Source organism: Numida meleagris, chromosome 13 (assembly GCF_002078875.1).
Source record: "Numida meleagris isolate 19003 breed g44 Domestic line chromosome 13, NumMel1.0, whole genome shotgun sequence".
NCBI classification, from domain to species: Eukaryota; Metazoa; Chordata; class Aves; order Galliformes; family Numididae; genus Numida; species Numida meleagris.
In genome coordinates, this window is record NC_034421.1 from 7,127,727 (window position 1) to 7,144,242 (window position 16,516).

Here is a 16,516-nt window from a genome sequence, read left to right on the forward strand (position 1 = left end):
TGCACTAAAGATCAGAATTTGCAGGCTTGTCGTTTTGGGGGTAGTAAATACTTGTTGATGATGGGTTTGCATGGTATATGCCAGGTATTTTGTACTGTCTCTTTTCACCTGCAAAGAGTAGCTTAAACATAAGGAGCAGCCCTTAGGAACTTAATATTTTAGAAATGCCTTTTCTCAGTGTAATTCTTTTTATATGGAATTTGTATTTTTGCTTCTTTTTAATGGAACAGTTTACAGTTGTAATAATTACCTTCATGCAAAATGTAAACGTTCACTAATAAGCTTTTAATTGTATGCTATGGCTCTAGAAAAGGCAAAGCACTTGATTCTTTAAAGTGGCTTTTAAAATCCTGTTTAAAAACATACCAGTAACTCATACTGCTTTAAAAAGGTTGGGGAGAGCCTTCTACTCCAGCCACTACTGTAGATAATGGAACTTCAGCGTGGGGTAAGCCCATGGATACTGGTACTAGCTGGGGAGAACCCATCAGCGATGCAGGAGGCACCTCTGGCTGGGGAAACGCTTCTCTTGGTCAACAGGCTCCAAATAAACCTGGTGAGTGCTTTTTGCACCATCTTTGAATAACAATGCTGAAGGTGAAATGCCTGTGTAAACACCTTACTTTTTCGAAGACTTTAATTTGAAGTAAATGTAAAGCTAATTTCTGTCTGTGTTGAGGGCAGCCAACACAAACTGATGCTTTTTTGTAATGGAGTAGCTGCTCATTGGTGTGTGTTTTCCTTCACCCCCAGACCATTGTTGATCTGACACTTGGCATGATTAAAAAAACTACTTCTAGCATCAGGTTTTAGTAGCTGAATCGCATGGAGATTTTTGTGGGTTGAAAGGCCGAAGGGGTGGGGTTTTTTTGTTTTGTTTTGTTTTTCACACCCAGGGCCTAAATCTATGCAAGATAGTTGGTGTGGAGATGATATGCCATTGACAGGCAGTCGTCAGACCAGCTGGGAGGAAGAAGAGGATGTAGAGATTGGAATGTGGAACAGCAGTTCTTCACAAGAAGCTAACCCATCTTTAAACTGGCCACCCTATATGAAAAAGATGCCCACAAAGGTAATTGTGACTCGTGAGGTGACAAGTCCACACACAAGAGCAAGTTGGCAATGGAAAGAAAAAAAAAAAAGTAACGAGGCTCCTGAGAATTATTTCTTTCTTACTCTGTAAAATGGTTCCCTCAGAAGATTACATCAAGGTTTTTTTGCACTGTTGTCATTTCTGATAACTAAGAACAGATTGCTGTGCTGAGTGGAGTACCATTAAGCTTTCATCTTCATTCATAATGTTTTATGGTTTAATTTAAGCAGTAGGTGGTAAACATCTTCTGAGTATCACAGGAGTTCCTTTCTGTTTTTAAGGGAATAATGAAAGGTGGAAATAAGCAAGATGAAACATGGATCAATCCATTCATTAAGCAATTCACAAATCTCAGTTTTTCAGTAAGTATTATACCTTTCCTGTCTGTATTGCCTTCGGAGAGTGTTAGTTGCAATGCACAAAAATGAAAATGCTTCATTGTCTAAAGCTCATTTTCATAGTGTTATCCTTTTTACTTCTATTCGTCTCCTCTGTCTCTCATCCCTTTTCCTTTGTACATTCTCAATGTGGAAAGACGTTTACAAAGAAAGACATTGTTGTAAACAGGTATTCATCCAGTAGTCTGTTGTTCTAGTTAGTTATGTATTTTAGTAAATGTACCTGCTTTCAGTGGGTATCAAGGGGACAAAATGCTGTAAGATAGTGCCCAATTTGTCTTGATGTTTTTTTTTCCCTGCAGGTCTGAATTGAAATAATATATATGAATCTCTTTGTTTTAGCTTTTAAAAAGATTATTATTAAATAATTGATTCATTTTATTACTTCAGAGAGAATCACCAGAAGAAACCATACAGAGCAATAAGATGGACATGTCTGGAGGTAAGAAGAGGAAAACATAGCTAGATTTTACAGCTTTCCAATCTCTTTTAGTTTATATGCTTATGATATATTTATAGTGATTTCCTTTATTACATATGTGTGTATTTGTGTCTATATAATATTTCCTTAAATAATGCCCTGATAGAGAAAAAAAAAAAAAAAACCAAAAAAGACTTGTGTATATAACACTGCGTACCTGACTGCTGCAGTAATATTCATCCAAAAGTCAAACTATTCTTAAACATGCAGAGCTAGCATAGAAGTATGTTTATGTGGTGTGGGGTTTTGGTTTTTTGTTTTCTTAACACAGGTATCCAGACTGCTTTGTGGACAGCTTCCCTAAATAGGCACCAATGTTCTGAATGCCACACTCGCTCCTTGTGGTTCGTTCTTGGAAACACATTTTCTGTTCTAAGAAGTAAATTAATACTGAACAGTTACTTTAGATACGTTTATACTTGAATGCAAAATCACTTTTGAGCAGTCTTTATTTGAAATCGTTTGCCATTATGATTCCTCTAGCAAATGAAAAATAGGATAATTCAATTTAATAAATGACCAACAATATATGATAGTAGAACATGTAATGAAAAATAATTGTGGTGGTGTTTTATTGTAGCTGCGCTTCTTAATTTGAGTTGAAAATTGCTTCACTTTCGGCTCGTGATCTATATTGTGCAAGTTATTTGCGTTTCAGATTTTAAAAAATAATAGGAAACCTCATGCTTAAATGATCTCAGGTCTTGAAATTGAATTTAAAATATCTGCTTGGAAATAATTCTCTTGCAGTGCATGCAGTGAATGTTTTGGTCTCCTAGCTTGCCTAGTGGCATTAACGATGGAAGCTAAATGTTAAAATGAGCTTTCGGTGAACAGCAATATTTAAAATGTTTCCATCTTTTTGTTGTCATTCCCCCCACAATAACTAAAGCAAATTAAAGAGCCTCTGAAATCTTATGCATATGAAGGGCATGTGATAAAAATGCGACTTCAAATCCAAGACAGTGCTTGCTGTGACTCTTCAAAGAAAAACAAAAAAGAGATGTCATTAACATCTGGCTTGAACAATTACACTTGCCTTGTTGTTAAGAGCAGACTGAGACTATTTTTTGTGAAGTGTGCAGAAACTGTTGACACTTTGCTAATCCAAGTTTGAACTTTTCTGTAGCCATTGATCCCTGGTGTTCCCTTTCCTTTGAAGCAAAATCCAGACAGTTTAAAACTGAGTTGATGCTTTCTTTTATTAGGACCAAGCTTGAAATCAGCGTTCAGTATTTTGTAAGCATAAATCCATTTCTAGTGTATCTGGAAAACTGCATAATCCTTCAATGTTGTAGTCACATCTCTCTCACCTTTTCTTAGGGATATTGCAAGATAAGAGAATGGAGATAGATAAGCATGGCCTCAATGTTGGAGATTACAATCGTGTGGTTGGAAAAGGCCCTGGTTCTCGTCCTCAGATTTCCAAAGAGTCTTCCATGGATCGCAGTCCTTATTTTGATAAGGTTAGTAGCTGTCTTACTGGTGGATGTTCTGAACTTCTTTGACTCAGCATTCCAAGTAATTATCTGTGCACTCCTTAGCTTTCTGCATTTGGTGGAGGAGAATCTTAATGCTTTCTTGTTGATCCATAAGATATGTTTTGCTCTTTTTAACTTACTGATATGTAATACTAAGCACTTTCTGTAGCCCGTTTGCAGTGCCAATAACTAACCTGATCTCTTTTGTTTTCTGCCTATTTCCTGCTGATGCTGGACTCTCATGTGACTCTTCCCTTCTGTTCCTGGCAATGGTTTCTCCCTACTGCTTGCTTGCTGGCTGGTTGTTGCGCATCGGTTTGTCTGTCCAATCAGGATGGCATTGTAGCAGACGAGTCCCAAAACATGCAGTTTATGTCCAATCAAAACATGAAGCTTCCCCCTTCAAATAGTGCACTACCTAACCAAGCCCTTGGCTCCCTGGCAGGGCTGGGTATGCAAAACTTGAATTCTGTTAGACAGGTAAGGCTGTGTGTATATCCTTGGCATGTTACTTGACAGCATTTAATACCTTTTATTATAACGTGCTAGCTACTAAAGTGATTAATATATTTTTAAGTTATGATGCAAATGTTATAGGGATGGGAAAAGAGCAGAAGAGGTTTGTTGTAACTAACCATCCATCTCTTCCCCAGAATGGCAATCCCAGTGTGTTTGGTGTTGGTAATATAGCAGCACAGCCCAGGAGCATGCAGCAGCCTCCAGCACAACCTCTTAATTCATCTCAGCCTAATCCACGTGCTCAAGTGCCTCCTCCATTACTATCCCCTCAGGTAACTGGTTACATGGAACATTCTACGTATAAGCTACCAAAATGCTGCTTCAGAGAATTTTCTGTTTATTGGTGTTGGTATTTATTCTGTAAATGTTTGAAAACTTACTTGTCCTGATGAGTGCTTCAGAAAATAGGTAACAGTTAACTTGGGATTGTAATATCCTACAGCTAGTGTAACTTCTTGCACACGCTAGTCACTCACTGATTGTGCTGGTCCGTTCTGCAGGTTCCGGTATCATTACTGAAGTATGCACCAAACAACGGTGGCCTGAGCCCCCTTTTTGGCCCACAACAGGTAGCCATGTTGAATCAACTGTCCCAGTTAAACCAGCTTTCTCAGATCTCCCAGTTACAGGTAAGATAAAAAAGGTAGATGCTCTGTGTTCTGTTTGAACATACAAGTAGAAACTTACCTCAGCTGTACGTTTTTCTAAAAAAAACACCACCAAAACACTGTCTCCTAGCGGTTGTTGGCTCAGCAGCAAAAAGTGCAGAATCAAAGAAGCATGCCTTCTGGTGGTCGTCAACAGCAGGAGCAGCAGGTAAATAAAGACTTTTATTATTAACTTCTCAAACAAATTTTAAAAACTGTCATTCGTCTTGAGCTGTGTTTCTAGTTATAAGCTTTATAAAAGTGGGCGAGAATGAATTGGGTTTTGACAAGTGTTAAAGGAACACACTTAGCTTAATCATGGGTTTTTGCTATGCTGACATGCACAAAACATAAAGATTGATTTATTATCTTTAAGTGTAGAAGAGCTTTTGACTGTTGATATTGTAACTGCTTTGTTTTCTTTTAAGGGTCGATCTCTTAGTATGCAGCAACAGATGATGCAACAGTCCCGTCAGCTTGATCCAAACCTGTTAATGAAGCAGCAAACTCCACCCTCTCAGCAGCAGTCACTCCATCAACCCACCATAAAATCTTTCCTTGAGAATGTCATACCCCACACTACTCCTGAGCTACAGAAAGGCCCATCACCAATAAATTCATTCAGCAGCTTCCCTATAGGTGAGTTTTTTCATGCTAACTTCATACAGTCAATATTTATGTGACAAAGGACATACAGCCTTTTTTTTTAATTTTGCCTGGAGTTTTCCTCTGAAAACAATGGTGGTTGTTATCCTGTTAGCACTTACAATTTTAACTGTAGTGGTAATTCTTTATGGGAGTCATCCAGTTAGTTTTGTTCACCAAACAGCTTTTTCCACAAGTGCACTTATTCCCAGAAATGATTGTCAGTGTTTCAGTGCAGAATGTTTTATGTTTTGATAGTATGTCTGTTTGCTTTTATTTCTTGCTTACCCTATGGGTGCCATAGATGACACAAAGTCCTTTTGCAGTCACATATCCCGAAGATAAAGGACTTCAAGGAAGTAGAAACCATACAAAGAACCCACTGAAGGGGTCACATTTCTTTGAATTTTAAGAAAGTTTTCAATTAATCTGGAATCATATGGGTAAAACAAAAAATGAATTTCTCTTCTAGTTGTTCTGTCCAGAAGAGAAAGCTTTTAGTTTTGCATTTTTAAAGAATGGTTGTCTCATACCAGACCAAATGTCTGAACATCTATAAATACAAGTATCTCCTGTTTCTTTCTCCCTACATTTCCAGGCTTCAGTCCAATTTCTACTTCAGAAATTCCAGGCTTGTATATTTTCTCCTTATTTTAGGTCCCTTTTAAATGCTATCTTAATACAACTGTATACCATTTACCCTTGTTTTTACCCCCATTTTTTTTTCCTTCCCTTTTAGTTTGCTTTTCTTCTGTGCTCTTCCAATCCCGCCTTTTCTGCTTAGCTGGTTTCCTTTGCATTCTCATTGCCTCTCATAGAAAACATTTGTTTAATTGAGACTGCTGCTGAAATCCTTGTGCTTGTAGGTGAAGTGTTTTGGAGCCAGGGAGCCGGTGCAAGCCATGCTGCTGCAGTGCATGTGGCACACTGCAATTTTGCTTTTGGCCAGTCTCAAGTCCAGGCTGTTGCTTAATGGTTGCTGCTGCTGATTGGCATCGAGATTAACTACTGCTTTTATCTAAAGGGCAAGGTGGAGACATGAAGTTTGCTTAGCTATTAGAGGCACTATTAGTTCTAATAAAAAGAATATTAAACTTTCTTGCCAAAATTCATGCCAAGTATTTGCATCCTGTCTATATTAGATTATTGTGGTTTCCATGAGAGAGATTTTTTTCTTTGCTTGGAATGTTGTTTAATATCATTAAGCAGCTGCTTTCTCACCTCAGTCATTGCTATGTTTCAGGAACCTGCAGTATGTATGAATGTTTTGGGATCTCTTTGGTGTAGTGCTGTGTAGTCATAGAAGCAAGTGGAGTCGCACTTAGTCCAGTTAAATGGCTTTAGGGAAGAAATAATAAGCTGCTGGAATTTCTTCACCCCTCTGTGAAAAATAGAGTCAAGAGGAGTTTTTGTGCACTTGGAGGGTGCTACTGAGTAGCAAAGTCATGTGGGAAGGAGCAGAAGTTGCCAAACTGTCTTCTGGAAAATCTTGTGGTGTGTTATTCTGTCCGTGTTCTAGTGTCAGCATCGGGAGATGTAGCAATGAGTGCAGGAATTCCCATGCACGTTCTGGGTAACTGAATTTGTCAGAATTCACCAGACCTTTGTTCATCAGAAGCAGAGATCTGGGGGAGGGGTGTGTGTGTGTGTGTGTGTGTGTGTTCTTCAGTTGACCAGTGCTGTGGTCACATCCTAATTCCTTTACAGAGTGAAGTATTTTGAATGTTAAAAAGCCTGAATAAGAATGGGGTTGAGGGTCTAACTGCAAGTACCAGTACATCACTTTTCTGAATAGGGATGTGCAGACACACTCTCCTGCTGGGAAGGAGGTCTGTCTTAGAGCTGTGCATAGATCTTCAAGGTACAGTCCTTGTGCTTTGTACAGATGAGTTCAGCTGTTATGCCAGTGCTACTCTGGTATTAAAATGCCACACTTTTTAAAATGTTTACATTCTGATTTCTCTTCCACAATGGCTTCTTCCCCTGACACTTTTGCATGAAGACATCAGCTGAGAACTTCAGAGTGCTTTGCATTGCTTAGCTTAGCTTCTGTCTGCAGTAAGTTCACTGCATTAAGTGCTACTTAAACTAACGATTCTCATACAGACTTGGAAGCATGAAATAACTGTAGTAATATGCTCATAAATGTTGATTAGGACAGTAGTAGTAATTAATGGAATAAAAGCTTTTAGTCTGTCTTTCATAAGCTGTATGTATCTTTTAGGAATGAACTCAAACTTGAATGTAAACATGGATATGAGCAGTATTAAAGAGCCTGCACAATCTCGATTGAGGAAATGGACTACAGTAGACAGCATTTCTGTGAACACATCTTTAGAGCAAAACTCCAGCAAACATGGTATGTTAAATACATCTTTAAATAGCATCTGACCTAGCACCTCGGATTTTCAGGTTCTGTGTGTAAGATGCACGTTTGTTTTATTTATGCTTGTAGTTGTAACACTGGTGTTGCTTGTAGCTGTAGGTTTGATGGCGTTGTCTGTGCTAAGCTTGCTGCTCATCTTGTACAGCAGCCCAGTGCTGTCTTAATATTAGAACTTACAGAAATGATCTTGTGATGAGATTAGTAGGAACGTTGTGCAGCACTCCTTTTTAAGGCTTTCAGTGTGCATATTGCTGGCTAGCTTTACCTTAATCTGAATTGGAATTCTTCATACATTTTCAAAGCTAGCTTTAGATTTTTGTAGCTACACCCCAACCCCTGCCCCACTGTGCTGGCCTGTAAGGAGTTTTATGGTACTTCAACTGTGTGCACGCGTTCTGGTCACAGTTCATACCTTTTAGCTATAGATTTTTAGTTATGTATTTGCATTCTAAAAATGGGGAGAGTGTAGAAGGAGTAGAGTAGTTCCATTGCTGTATTTTGCTTTAGAGGAGGTAGGCTTGGTTGCTTTACACATTGGCTGCATCAACAGAGGGGTGGCAGCAGGGGGAGCGGGGTGACTGTCCCCCTTTGCTCTGCCCTTGTGAGGCCCCATCTGGAGTATGGTGTCCAGGCCTGGGGTCCCCAGCACAGGAGGGATGCAGAGCTGTTGGAGCAGGTCCAGGGGAGGGCCATGGAGATGATCAAAGGGCTGGAGCACCTCTCCTATGAAGACAGGTTGAGGGAGTTGGACTCATTATCTTGGAGAGGAGGAGGCTCTGGGGAGACCTCATTGCGACCTTACAGTTCTTGAAGGGAGCTTACAAGCAGGAGGGGAACCTTTTTTTTTTTTTAAACACTATCTGATAGTGATAGGATAAAGGGGAATGGCTTTAAACTAAAAGAGGGGAGATGTAGGTTAGATGTTAGGAGAAAATTTTCTACTCAAAGGATGGTGAGGCACTGGCACTGCTGCCCAAAGAGGCAGTGGTCACCCCCGTCCCTGGAGGCATTAGAGGCCAGGCTGGATGGGCCCTGGGCACTTAATCTGGTGGGTGGCAGCCCTGCCCATGGCAGAGGGCTTGGAACTAGATGGTCCCCTCCAACCTAAGCTATTCTGTGGTTCTATGATATTTCGTTCCAGTGATCAGGATTCATGTGACGTTTCAACTGTTTCAGTTGCTTGAAATTTCATCCAGTCAAAATCTGAGTCTGTAGCACAAAGGTTCTATGTCTAAAGATAGTTAAAAATGTCTCCAGTCTCCTATTACTGTTCAGTCTTCAGATTGTTTGGATATTTTTAGATTTGTCAGCTGCCTTAATACTATGAAATAGCTTGCTGCCTGAAGCATGTAGTGAGGACATCCTGCTACTGCACTTGCTTGCTCTAAGCTTCAGCTAATTCTTACCCACAGAAGTCTGAAGTGCTGGTGCTGCTTTAACTGTAGGAAATGTTTTCTGAACACTGTTACGAATTTGATCATTTGAACTCTATTGCACTAAATCAACAGTAAAAGTTATATATTCCTCTAAAACTGTAGAATATGCCTGTTTTGCTCCATAACTTCTAAAGTTCTTACAGGATTTGCACAGAATTGTAAACATTGCTTTTGTTTCTTGCTCTGTTGCTGGTAAATTTTTCTTTTCCTTACAGAAATACGAGCAAAATGTAGAGCTTTGCAGTAGTTAAAGGTCTTTTCAGACTTAGTAGGTACTTCTTCAAGAGCATTTTCCTCAGATATATTTGCTCAACTTGTTATCCAGTTGGAGTCTTACATAATGGTTTTATCCTCTTGAATTAATATTTTAGTTAAATTTACAGATGTATTGGTTTTGAGATGGTTGCATGGGACTGTATTCTTGAGGGTTTTCTCCTGAGTTACTCAGAGACCTTCCATTTTAGATTATATGCACTTCTATGACGTTCTGTGTAACTCAACGTGATAAGAGAACAGTATGCTGGAATGTATTTTATGACTGCTTTGCATGGGCTTGTTTTTATTTTACACGTGTGCAATTTATACCCAGAACTGCGTGTAGAAAATATGACACTTTTTTTTTTCTTTCAACCTAGGTGCTATTTCAAGTGGTTTCAGGCTGGAAGAGTCTCCGTTTGTTCCATATGACTTTATGAACAGCAGTAATTCACCAGCCAGTCCTCCTGGATCAATTGGGGATGGCTGGCCCCGTGCCAAATCGCCTAATGGCTCTAGCAGTGTTAACTGGCCACCAGGTAAGCACCACCAGCACTCACTGCTTGCATGGCTCCTCCTGCTCAGCATTTTTCCAGATTCCTTGGGCGTTACGTGTGGAGGGTCAGGAAAACAATCTACAGAAAGCCATGAAGGATGTGCTTTTACCAGAGAGAAATTGAGAGCAGTAGTTTTATTGCACAGAGAAACGCATCTCCCTGCTTGGAAATTTTACCCTGGTGAGATGGGACCAAAAAACTAGAAATTAAGAAAGCAAAGACTAAAATAGGTAAATTAAGTACTTAAAAGGTCTTGGACTCTAAATCATCCACTGAGGGACATATTGCTAAGGCAGCTATCTCCTGATTTCAAAAAAAATAAATAATAACAACAACAACAGAAAAAAAAGCCAACACAAAAACTTCTTTTCTGTATCTCTGTTTGTAGAATTTCGTCCTGGTGAGCCATGGAAAGGTTATCCAAACATCGACCCTGAAACTGACCCTTACGTCACTCCTGGCAGTGTCATAAACAATCTTTCAATTAATACTGTGCGGGAAGTTGACCACCTCAGGGACAGGAACAGTGGTACGTGCAGGTGGTACATCTTGCAATGGATGGCATAGTAGGCTTTTTGCAGTCACACAGTGGGTTTATTTGAAAATGTTTGCTGCTTTCTCATCTTATTTATCTGTTGTATTGTGGATTTCGTGGCTGAAAAGCTCATCTTTGGATCAGACACTGCTGCTTGATGCAATGCAGCAGATATTCCAAGAATGCAGTTAAGAGTGAGTGAGTACTAGTGATGTGCATTCTGATGTAATCCTCCTGAGCACAGAGAGGCAGTGTGTTGGGAAGCAGGCGGTCTAGCCACTGCAGTAATGGAACGAGCTTTGCTTGTGGTGAGTGCAAGGTGCTTCCTGGTGTTGAGTATGCTTGACATTGCTTGCCTTTGGCTAAGAATGAGGACTAAGCAGAGTGGAGAAGGTCCCTTGTTTGACTATGCAGACATGTTCAGTCGTGCCTTTTAATCTTTTTGCAATTTTGACATGCTGTCCTGTGAGCAGTTTCTGTTTTTATTACAGGGTCATCCTCATCTTTGAACACCACGCTGCCTTCAACTAGTGCCTGGTCATCCATTCGTGCCTCCAACTACAATGTTTCCCTCAGCAGTACAGCACAAAGCACTTCAGGTAACCTCTGCTTATACGCTCTGAGCAGGTGTTTCATGCTTTTCATGTGCTTCAGTGAGATACTATATTGTCAATACAAATTAGTTGTGGGGTCTCGTCCGAGTGGTAACTCAAGCTTTTTATTTTCCTCTCATTTAGCAGCTTTTATGTGTGAAAGTTCCAGTGGTGTATTGATTTGTTGTCATCTTTGTCTTCTAGTAGCCAGAAACAGTGATTCCAAATCAACATGGTCTCCTGGATCAGTCACTAACACCTCTCTGGCTCATGAGCTGTGGAAGGTCCCTTTGCCACCTAAAAGCATCACTGCTCCGTCCCGCCCACCTCCAGGGCTAACAGGCCAGAAACCACCTTTATCCACTTGGGATAGTTCCCTTCGTTTGGGTGGAGGATGGGGAAATTCTGATGCCAGATATACCCCTGGTAAGGATGACTTTATGGTTTCTGTTTGGTTATTAAGCTAGATAATTTGTCTGTCGCTATCAGCTGGTACCCTGGACCGTTTATCTTGCCAAAAGCGAAAACGGGTTTGTATCTCCTAGACTGCATTGCTGAAGATCCACCAGACAAAACTGGCTTTAGGGCTGTGTTGGTTCTTTTAGATATTGTGTGCAGCAGTAACATGGGTGACAGTAGTGTTATTTCTGCTCGTGTGTGTAACATCTTTCCAGGGGCTTACTGAGTTTGACATCTGTGCAGCTGAATATAGTTGCCTGATAAGCATTGTTCCTAGGGTGGCTCGTAGAGTAACGAGCCAGATCACGGTGTGGGGAATCCTTAGCCAAGCTTCACAACTATTCTTAGCTTGCAATGAATGGAAACAAATACTCTTGATGTATATTTCTTTTCAGTTATGATTATCTGACCACAGCGTAGATATTTATCATTCTATTTACATGATAAAAGCTTTTCAGAAAGTAAACGAAATGAGAAAAGACATTGAATTGTTTACCACCTTCCTTAAGGAAAAAAAAAAAGATAAACTTCCAACAGTTTGAAATCTGGAAAAGTCTGGTACTACGTGAGGTTTTCTTACTCATCAGTGCTCCTGTCAGTTGCCACGCAGCTTCTTAAGTGCTTCTCCTAATGCCTTCGTGCTCAGCATGACAAGGCACTAACCGCCTTATTTTTTCTCATTTAGGTTCAAGCTGGGGTGAGAGCAGCTCAGGGAGAATAACAAATTGGCTTGTTCTGAAAAACCTTACACCTCAGGTAAGGCTGGGGCTCGGCTCCATGCGGGCTGGGGGGCGGCAGGGCCCCTGCTCCAGCCGGAGCTTTGTGCTGCCTCTTCTCACCCCTGCATTTGTTTCGCCCTTAGATCGATGGCTCAACCCTGCGTACTCTGTGCATGCAGCACGGTCCACTAATAACATTCCACCTTAACCTCCCACATGGTAATGCTTTGGTCCGTTACAGTTCAAAAGAAGAGGTAGTGAAGGCACAAAAATCTCTGCACATGTAAGTTGTGTTTCTCCTTCTCTTGGTCTAACTTTTAAGCGGTTGTGAATGTTGTATCGGAGTTCAAATACTTTTTGTGTGCAGGGATGCAAGGATTCTCAGTGGCAGCTTAGCCTCTAGCAGGCTAATGCCAGGGTGTTTGGAGTGCTTTGTTAACACGGAGGTGGAGGTGGAGGGAACCTGTTTAAAATGTGCTCTTGTCATCCTTCCGCAGGTGTGTTTTAGGGAACACTACTATTCTTGCTGAGTTTGCCAGTGAAGAGGAGATTAGTCGCTTCTTTGCACAAGGCCAGTCTCTGACTCCGTCTCCTGGCTGGCAATCTCTTGGATCCAGCCAGAACCGACTCGGATCCATTGATGGTTCCCATTCGTTCTCAAACCGTAATGATCTAAATCACTGGAATGGTGCTGGGCTGTCGGGAACTAGCAGTGGAGACCTTCATGGCACTTCACTTTGGGGGAGCCCCAACTATTCCACGAGCCTGTGGGGCACCCCGAGCAGCAGTGACACCAGGGGAATTAGCAGCCCATCCCCCATCAACGCTTTCCTTTCTGTTGACCACCTAGGTGGAGGTGGAGAGTCCATGTAACCTTTTACTTTTTTCAACTAATAAACTGTGACCTCAAGATGTAACAAAGCAGCACTAATTTGGACTTTTCACCTACAGCGAGGGGGTCACCTGTGGAAACAGTTACTTTCTGCACATTTTCCACTTTGTTTTAGCCCAAAACATATCAGTTTGAATACTTGAATCATGCAGGCCAACATTATAATGTGAAAAAGTATATATTTACACTTCCAGATAGTGCTATCCATATAAAACTGCTTGGAATGAGCTCATTTGTGTATATTCATCATGTTTATTCTTTGAATTCCTTTTTTTTTTCCTTTTTTTTTTTTTTTTTGCATTTTGCTGATGATGTTGGAGTATGAGCTTTTTTCACTTTGCACTGAATGATGTTCTCTCTGTCTAATCGGCAATATCGGGGAGGCAGCAGTTCACGTGTAAATGTTTACTCAAGGATGTTCTTAACAAACAGTGTGCGCTCTCTACTATGCCTTGATGTATGCCTACCTTCTTGTGGTATCGTGGCGTTTAAAGATCGAGTTATGATGCTGACTTAGGATTATGAATGAAAGTATTGCACCAGTTTTTTCATGTATAAAACTAAAGAATTTAGCTCTACAGTTTAAAAAACTGTGGCCACAGCTGTGACTTGCAACCCAGCCTGCAAGCCAGGGGGGTCCTGCACTTTCAATAGGCTTTCAATTTTGTTTTGGGGGTGCCCGTGTCGGGACCCTCTTGTTTACAGAATATTTTTTTTTGTTTTTTGAGAAAAATGTTTACTCTTCCATCATTTTAAAAATTTTTAAAAAGACAAAAAAAATTGAGAATGAAAAAAAAAGATGCTTTCTATCTCTGGGAATAACGAACAGTGTTTGGCCATGTCCTTTTGTTTTCTATTCCTGTCTCCTAAATCAAAGAGCATGGCTCTCAGGAAAACCAGTTCCCCAGTAAAAACTCCTTGTAGTTTCTTATAGGAAAAAAAAAAAAAAAAAACTCAACTTTTAGCACTGATGATAATACTTATTGCTCTGTAAGACTTTTCTCTGCCAAAAAAAAAAAAACAAACAAACCCGCTTGGAGCTGGAGTTGGACGTAACCGCTTTCCGACGCTGTCTTTTTCTTAGTGAGTGGTGGTGGTTTGCTAATTACCCGTAGTTATCCAGATTCTTTTGTAATCCCATCCAGTGGCTCTGTTTCTGCTCTCGTGACTGTGTGAACGTTTAACTGTCGTACCTTAAAGCCGAACTGAGTAACTATGCATACTGTAACCAAGTTATTGGGCTTACAGAATTGTTTGTTGTATAAAAGTTTTAAATGTTCGAAAAGTTCTCGCAAATACTTTCTTGCAAAAGTAACGAGTTACATCTTTTTGCCACACAAGGTATTATAGAATGCTTGTTTAGTCCCTGGATCCGAGACTAGGCAAGGGTAAAAATTGGAACAGTGCAGAAATCGCCATCATTTCATTGCCTTGATTCTAACTGTTTGTGTCCGAAGATGCAAAAGAAGTCAGTGGCTTTTAACTGTTTACAAATAGAATGTGATTGTAAAATGTACAGTTTGGTTGTGTTTGAATTATGAAGTTTCTCCGGATATTAATAAATCATGATGTTTTTGGCTGCTCAGCATATAACTGTCTATTTTTTGTGACTTTATTTGTAGGCTGTTTTCTATACGATGAAAATATGGAACGATATAGCTCTGTATTCCCATAGTTTGATTTTTTTTTTTTCTTTTAGCCTTCTGATTTTCGTTTTTATGAACAAATCCGCATTTTACCCTAGCAAAACTCTCCCTCAGCGTGCCCACCGTGAGATGAGAATCTAAGTGCAGAAAACTGCAGCTTGCTTTTCCTTTTCTATTTGAGCACCTTTGGAATCCCATTGCCCTCCTCCTCCTCGGTATACTTCAGATGCCCCCCCACCATTTGTGCCCGGCTAGATGCTCAAGAGGACACTCGCAAATAAGGAGAGCATTTTGGAAAATAAACTTTAATGCTTCAAATGTACTGGTGTTTAAATTTATACCTCATTTACATTAATCATGACAAACAATGCAGCAGCGCTTAATTTGTATTTCACTTCACAGTGGCTTAGCTTGTTCTGAAATGGCTATAGGGCAGACCGTATATGTACATAGTATGACGTGACTTCAACAATCTGTTAGCCTTTATTTTCAACTTGCCGGATGTAAGTCATTAACTCTGTTGGATGCCAGCACCGTGTGTTCTTAGACACTTCTCTGTACCTACTCGCTCTGAACGACGCTGTCCCAAGCCAAAGCTGGCTTCCCCAGTCTGCTCTGACCCCGGCGCAACCGTTGCCCGATCATCTTCCTTCCAGGACTCCGCATCGAGTGGAACTGACATCACACCCGCGTTGATTGTATTGTCAAAGTGTTTGGAATTCTTTCACTGAGCTTGTTACGTGGAAATAAAATGTGGTTGGTTTTAAAGCTGACGCTTGGGGCCGTGTTTCAGTCTGTGGCGCTCAGGCGGTCCAGCTCCGCTCCAGCGTGGCCAGCTCCATTCCCTCGCAGAAGGAGCGCGGCCGCCTGCCTGGGTGCTGGGGAGAGAGGGGCTGGCACTGGGGGGGCTCTCTACCCCCTTCCCCCCGCTTGGAGGGGGAGATGCGACCCCCGCGCCCCCAAGCCGAGGCCCAGTGCTCACCGGTTGCTGCCTGGAGAGCTGCTGCAGGAGGGAGAAGGGCGCCCAGGGGCTGGGCTCCGCGGGCCAGCTGGACACCGAGATGTCGCTGGCTTTACCTGAGTCAACCATGGGCTCGTTCACGCTGCTGCAGCTCGTGTCCCAGCCGTACTGGAAGCTGGGAATTAGAATTAGAATGGGGGGGAATTAGAATGGGGGAGGGAGTCAAGGTGCGTTCCAGGCACAGCGGCCCCAGGGCCTCGGGAGGGTTACGGATGCAGCCCTGGGCCGCTGTGCTGCAGCCAGATGGGGCTGTTCTGAGAGCAGCGGTGCCCCAGTACGGAGGGAGCAGCGAGGAGCTTCCCTCTCCCTTCTCCCGTTATAACCCCTTGAGCTAATTACGAGCCCGCACGGGCACGGAGGCGATTCCCGCTGCAGCTCCGAGCCGTTCTGCACCGCTCCTTACACGGGGGCACACCACCCCTCCCCGCCCCGGGCTGCAGAAGGGCGCTGCGCCGTCGGACCCGAGAGCACGCGAGGGGTCGAGCTCGGCCCCGCACCCACCCGTGCCCGAGGGCGGGCGGCTCCGGGCGCTGCGCGGCGCTGAACGGGTCCCGGCGGCAGCAGCAGCCGTCATCCGGCAGGTGCAGGTGCAGGAGCTCCTCCGAGCGGCTGAAGGCGGGGTTGTCCAGGGAGCTGCCCGAGCCCGGCCACGGGCGCGCCCAGTGCGGAGCCGCGGCCTCGTCCGGGCGGCAGAAGCGGCGGTAGCTGCGGGCGGTGAGCGCTGCGGGGCTCCGGGCGCCATCCGTTCCCCGG

General features: G+C 42.3%; 2 protein-coding genes across 5 annotated transcripts in view; one reads left to right on the forward strand and one right to left on the reverse strand.

Moving 5' to 3' along the window:
- The window catches only part of TNRC6A (trinucleotide repeat containing 6A), a 42,850-nt gene extending 27,335 nt beyond the window's left edge, over positions 1-15,515 (forward strand). For 2 of the 4 annotated variants that reach the window (XM_021411266.1, XM_021411268.1), the window contains 17 exons: positions 392-556; positions 897-1,072; positions 1,375-1,455; positions 1,882-1,933; positions 3,296-3,438; positions 4,107-4,244; positions 4,473-4,601; positions 4,711-4,788; positions 5,048-5,258; positions 7,489-7,623; positions 9,722-9,880; positions 10,287-10,427; positions 10,925-11,032; positions 11,231-11,452; positions 12,171-12,241; positions 12,348-12,487; positions 12,702-15,515. In XM_021411266.1, the coding sequence (XP_021266941.1) occupies positions 392-556; positions 897-1,072; positions 1,375-1,455; positions 1,882-1,933; positions 3,296-3,438; positions 4,107-4,244; positions 4,473-4,601; positions 4,711-4,788; positions 5,048-5,258; positions 7,489-7,623; positions 9,722-9,880; positions 10,287-10,427; positions 10,925-11,032; positions 11,231-11,452; positions 12,171-12,241; positions 12,348-12,487; positions 12,702-13,077 (2,525 nt within the window). In that variant the 3' untranslated portion in view covers positions 13,078-15,515. The remainder of the gene's footprint in view (positions 1-391; positions 557-896; positions 1,073-1,374; positions 1,456-1,881; positions 1,934-3,295; positions 3,439-4,106; positions 4,245-4,472; positions 4,602-4,710; positions 4,789-5,047; positions 5,259-7,488; positions 7,624-9,721; positions 9,881-10,286; positions 10,428-10,924; positions 11,033-11,230; positions 11,453-12,170; positions 12,242-12,347; positions 12,488-12,701) is intronic. The other 2 variants (XM_021411267.1, XM_021411269.1) reach the window with 1 other exon arrangement.
- Positions 15,546-16,516, reverse strand: part of LOC110405917 (mucin-5AC-like) — a 4,141-nt gene continuing 3,170 nt past the window's right edge. Inside the window, exons 7-9 of the mRNA XM_021411751.1 lie at positions 16,265-16,468; positions 15,725-15,878; positions 15,546-15,620 (exon numbers count right to left, since the gene is read on the reverse strand). Of these exons, the coding sequence (XP_021267426.1) occupies positions 15,546-15,620; positions 15,725-15,878; positions 16,265-16,468 (433 nt within the window). The remainder of the gene's footprint in view (positions 15,621-15,724; positions 15,879-16,264; positions 16,469-16,516) is intronic.